Genomic DNA, 5409 nt, shown 5'->3' on the forward strand with positions numbered 1-5409 from the left:
ACTACTTAGTGTCCTCAATACCTACCCCTAAACAGTGGTCCAAAACGTTGTGCTAAACAGTATCTGTTTTCTTCCTTCTCCTGACAGGATCTGTTGTCATTCTTGTGTTGTATGAATCGATAGTACATTTGAGCGCATATTACCAACTTGAAATACCACTGAGAAATTTAAGACTGAGAAATCTAAAGTCAGCCGATTGATTTCAGATGCTCCTTTGCACAATAATTTCTAACCATTTGTAAATGAGAGAAGGTGTGGTTTACCTTCACGTTATATATTATATTTTATATAACATACATATTATATGTAGGTCACTGAATCACTGAAATCATTGACAAATATATATTACATATGTTTTCTGTTTCCTGTTTATTAAACAGTGTTAAGTAACAAAAATAATAATAATATACAAATAAAATAGAAAATACAATACAACATTATGTGAGCTCTAAGATCTGAGAGACCCAAGAGAAAAGACAATCATCACATGATAACGATTTTCAATTTTCAGATAAAATAGTTCTGTGGAATGGAGGCATTGCGCAAAATGTCTATGATGGCTCCAACCTTCTTTTCAGAATTTCAGCTTGGCACTTTTAAAACATGACATGAGTTCTGGAAAAGTGAAAATGTGCTTGCAGTCTATGTCTTAATTTAGAGCATAATCTTTGGTAGAGTGCATTCAATTGATCATTGTTATTATTGCAAGAAAACCATACACATTCTTTATCCACATGTGCAGGGCTTGGAAACCTGGAAACAAAAGTTGCATTGTGCATTTTACTCAGTGTGCTGGATCCTTACAGTCTTAGACCTTTTGCATACTAAGTCAGCATTAACTAGGCAGTTGCAAAATTATCCAGTAGTCAAGTAATGCAAAACCCTATGGTGATCTACAAGATTCCATGTGTGTTCCTGAAGCAATTTCACTTCTTCTGTATGATTTCTGCATAGTGCAGCGTGCCTAAGAGACAAGCCAGCTTCTCTCTGTTTAACTTAAATGTGGAGGTGCCTGGTATCTCTTAGCTGCATCCACATGCTTCAACAACCATGTCAGGAATGTCAGTTTTGACAATGTTATTATTTCTGTCAAAGTAGAGCATGGACAGAGGTCTTCTCTTGGTGGGGACACAACAGGAATTCACTGCTGTCTGGATATTGTTGGCTTTAACAAGATTTAAGACTGTGGTGTGGACTGAGGCAGCCATACCAGGTGCACCAGCCACATGCATTGGACAAAGACCCATGCAGTAATTTATTTGGTATCCCTCAGGTTTTATAATCCAGTCATTCCACCCAATTTCCTTAAATTCTACATAATAGTCTTTCCTGCAGCAAAGGTTAGAGTTCTGATCACAGTTAAGGCTTCTTTTTGCAGCATGGTGGCTCCGTTCCTGTACCTTTGCTTGTGCTACGAGAAATGGCTGGTGGGAGTCATTGATGTTGACCATGACTGGCATATCCTGACAGCCCTCGCAATCCAGTTCTAGTTTCAAACTTTTAGTTCTATCATCAAAGAAAGTCTGGAGCATTTGTTTTAGGGGAAATGTTTGCCAACCAATCCATCTTGGCTCTAGGTATTTTTCACTGATTAAAGTGCGTGTGTTATAGGACTCTTGGACTGCATATAATCTAATAGTCTGATTGGCTTGATTAGTTCTGTTGGATTTAAAGAAGACCCAGAGATGAGCTTGGAGAACAAGCACGCTTTGCTCTTTATCTCTGGCAAACTGGAATGTCAGTGTTGTACTGGATTCATTGTTAAATTCTGTAGAGAAAAAAAAGTAAATTGTTAATTCAATTTTCTCAATTTTATTATGATAAACTTATCATTATTGTAACACAGAGGGTCATTTAAAAAATGTAAAAAATGCAGATATTTAGATCATTTGTTTTTTCCCCTTGAAATGTGTATTTGTCTGCAAGTTCAAGCCCCTATATGCTTTGTGTGACCTTTTGCAGTATTGAAATCAACCATAAGAATACTGCCACTGTCGCCACCATCTTCGTAAGCTAATTCATGTGTAATAGTGCAAAAGAGATGCATGATGTCACAAAAGACGAAGAAATTTAATTTTGCTGCACTTCCTTAGTTTACATTTGTCCATTAATCACCTTCAATCCAGTGTTCAAGCTATGTAATAACAAGCTCATGTGTTGGAAACTACTTAATGATATGTGAATCTGTGGAATGTGAAAAGTATCTTTGACATTTACAATGATAGGGAATTTATATTGTACTGTATGAATATTTTTGAGTGGGACACACACTTTTAATTTAAATAATTATTTTTTTGCAAAACATTTTTTTCTGAGAATCCTGAGGTCTATAGCTCATTATATAGTGTAGCATGTAAATACCAAAATTGTCCATTAGATGTCAGTGCAGTTCCTTTGGGTACCAAATAAACTTGTATATAACAACAGCCTAGTTCTTTACTGTATAATAAACAACAAATGTTATATGTGTAATTAAATATGAATGGTTGAACTGCATTCCAGGTATGTTCTACATAAAATGTGCATCCTCAACACCTTACACCTGATTCCTGCAACCTTTGGTTCTCCAGCTATTTGTGAAACTACAAGTCCCACGGCTTCTGGCTGATAGGGCTTGCCCAGATTTGTAGTTCCGCAGCTGGAGAGCCTTATACTAAGCATGTACCTTAAAGTCTTCTGCGTGCAGATTTTAGGAGCAATAACTTACATTTCTGAATTCACCTCCTAGTAAAACATGAACTGTTGTGTCTGGATATTTGGCATGGCAAAAGTCACAGTTCAATCTGATATGTATCCAGCCCTCTAGACACGCCATCTCAGGTTAGCAGTTCATGCTGATACCATGGGTGAATGCAGACACAACTAATACTCTTAGACATAGGATACCTTTAATATTTAAAGCAAATGTTTGCCTTCTAAGTTCCCTTCCTTTAATGTAAATCATCTAGTGATTATTTGCAATTTATCCTGACACGTTGGATATAAGTGACAATAGCAATATAAATGCAATAATTAAGTAGCAGTTAATTCATTAGCATTTTGCTTGTTACTCTTATAGAGCCACTGCATTTCAGTTAATTCTATGCTGTTCTATTAATTCTATTTGTTCAGTGATATAGCAAAAACATAATTTAATTTACAGAAAATTCTTACCTGATTCTGCAAAGCTAATAATCTCATAACTTTGTTGCTCTGTTGTCTCAGAAGTTTCTATGTTGCTATCCCAGCTTGGAGACCCAAAGAGACCTTCCATTCGTGGCTTGGTTAAATGCAGTCTGCGCAGGGCATTGACCACTGCTCCTCTAGGAATGGGGTGTGTAATATTTGGTCTTTCCTTTAGATGTAGCTTCTGTAATATCTGTTGCTTGGCCACCTCTACCATCACAGCTTTGTCTTGGACACCACAGGAAGGACATTCACTTTTTCTGCTTCCACCTTGGGTCGATGCTGCCCAAGCTGCACCTAGCAGGGTTAACAGATAAAAACAGGTACCTTCTTTGTGGGATCGAGAAGCCATCATAGTAAATGTTTTCAAAAGTAGAGATGTAGAAAAGAAGAAAGTTGCAAGGATGACAATTGAAGTATGTCAGGTCTCTTTCACCAACACTTTCTTCAACTCTTCCACAGCTGTGTGTCCTGCACAGCTAGCATCCTGCTTTTAATAGAGATCTGGTCCAGCATTAGCTGTCATGTGGCTACTGAGTCTGGGATTAACTCCAAGACACCCCCTGTCAGATGATAGGTCAAAGATGCAGCATCACAATAATTATTACTCCAGGTGGATCGGAGAGGTTGATCTTAGGTAAGGTTAGACCCTACTTCCAGCCTCACTGTTTTGTGATAATATTGTCAAAGAAAAACATTTCAGTTGTTACTATGAGCTTCTTTCAGTTATAATCTACTTGTGCATATAACAATTTGCAGTACAGATACTGAGATCCCAGTATCAGACAATATCTCTTCACTTTGTAGCTATTATAGTTAAACAAGTAATGAAAAGCACTTTTGAATTCCACTAAGCCTCTCCCTCTTGTTACACTGCCCTATATACTGCTGCTGATAATTACAGTCTCCACCTCCGCCCCTTAGTGTCTGGATCTCTCATAAAGCTTCTGTACACGGTGGGTGTTAAATATTATTTGCCCTTTTGGCAGAGTCAGTCATTTGAAAAGCACAGCTTTCTCTTATCACAGATTGATTGCTTCACCCCTCCACTTTTATTTACACCCCCCCTCCCTTTTCAAAACCAATAGCCACGTGGAGAACAATGTACTTGTCCAGGACAGAGATGTGGGATAGAGAAAGATTTTCATGCAATAAAAAATAAATGATTTAATTCCTTTATTCTGTCTTCACAACGTACAACATAACTATCTCTAAGTCCATCTCTTCAAGTGCAGTAATGCTTCTGAACAGTGCAGTATAATGCTGCACAGTTGGTGTGATGTGTGAATGTTATATGAAAATAGCCTGATATTTTTTCTTTCTATTTATTTACTAATTTAGGGCCTGATTCATTAAGGATCTTAACTTGAGAAACTTCTTATTTCAGTCTCCTGGACAAAACCATGTTACAATACGAGGGGTGCAAATTAGTATTCTGTTTTGCACATAAGTTAATTACTGCCTGATTTTTCATGTAGCACACAAATACTTGATAGCTTATTTGTGCACTGAAATTTAAAGTTGATATGTGTGTGCTACATGAAAAAACAGTCAGTATTTAACTTATGTGCAAAACAGAATACTAATTTGCACCCCTTGCATTGTAACATGCTTTTGTCCAGGAGACTGAAATAAGAAGTTTCTCAAGTTAAGATCCTTAATGAATCAGGCCCTTAGTTCACAGTTAGGTATGTGATAGTTATTCTTGCGACCCTTGATTTAACTATCTGTTTTCCACCTAATATAACCATAACACAGTGAGTGAGGAAATACCTCCCAAATTCCTGCCGACCCATTCATTGGTGGGACATTTGAAGGTATGTCACAATCATGTTACAATCAGCAGGCTTTAAGGTAGCTTAAACTGTCATTTACCAATTATTGTCCTTTTACTAGGTTATAGTTCCTAAATATCAATGTGATGTAGATGTGCAGGTGCTACTGAAACAATTACAGGTTTGAGTTGTGGTGGCTTATTGTGAGGAATAAAAAATCTTTTTCACTCAATTGCATATTTGTTAAGTGATCAGTTGCTTTTCAGATGATTTTGTGACATTATAGGTATATAAGTGCAATTTCTAGTACTAATTTCCTCTTTTCTTAACTTGGCTGTAATCCAGACCAAGCTTTGTTACTGACAAAATCTGTAACGCTAGTTTTTCAAACCATCACTCAGAGGGACCTATTTATCAAGCACTAAACCATGCAGAAATTGCTGCATTAGGCAAATAACTGCACAATACA

At 37.0% G+C, this 5409-nt stretch overlaps 1 protein-coding gene across 1 annotated transcript; it reads right to left on the reverse strand.

The window, feature by feature from the left end:
* Nucleotides 1-362: 362 nt before the first annotated feature.
* Nucleotides 363-4058, reverse strand: LOC142141187 (inhibin beta B chain-like). The gene is made up of 2 exons (XM_075199382.1): nt 3154-4058; nt 363-1768 (listed from the first exon to the last, which is right to left on the reverse strand). Exons 1-2 carry the CDS (start codon nt 3518-3520, stop codon nt 1023-1025), a joined length of 1113 nt encoding a protein of 370 aa, XP_075055483.1. The 5' UTR covers nt 3521-4058; the 3' UTR covers nt 363-1022.
* Between the last annotated feature and the right edge of the window lie 1351 nt (nt 4059-5409).

Source organism: Mixophyes fleayi, chromosome 2 (genome assembly GCF_038048845.1).
Source record: "Mixophyes fleayi isolate aMixFle1 chromosome 2, aMixFle1.hap1, whole genome shotgun sequence".
In the NCBI taxonomy this organism is placed as follows: domain Eukaryota; kingdom Metazoa; phylum Chordata; class Amphibia; order Anura; family Limnodynastidae; genus Mixophyes; species Mixophyes fleayi.

Coding starts and splice junctions, on each gene's coding strand:
- LOC142141187 (XM_075199382.1), bottom strand. CDS start 3,520: ATGATGGCTTCTCGATCCCACAAAGAAGGTACCTGTTTTTATCTGTTA. Junction 1,769..3,153: donor TATTAGCTTTGCAGAATCAG/GTAAGAATTTTC, acceptor TTTTCTCTACAG/AATTTAACAATGAATCCAGT.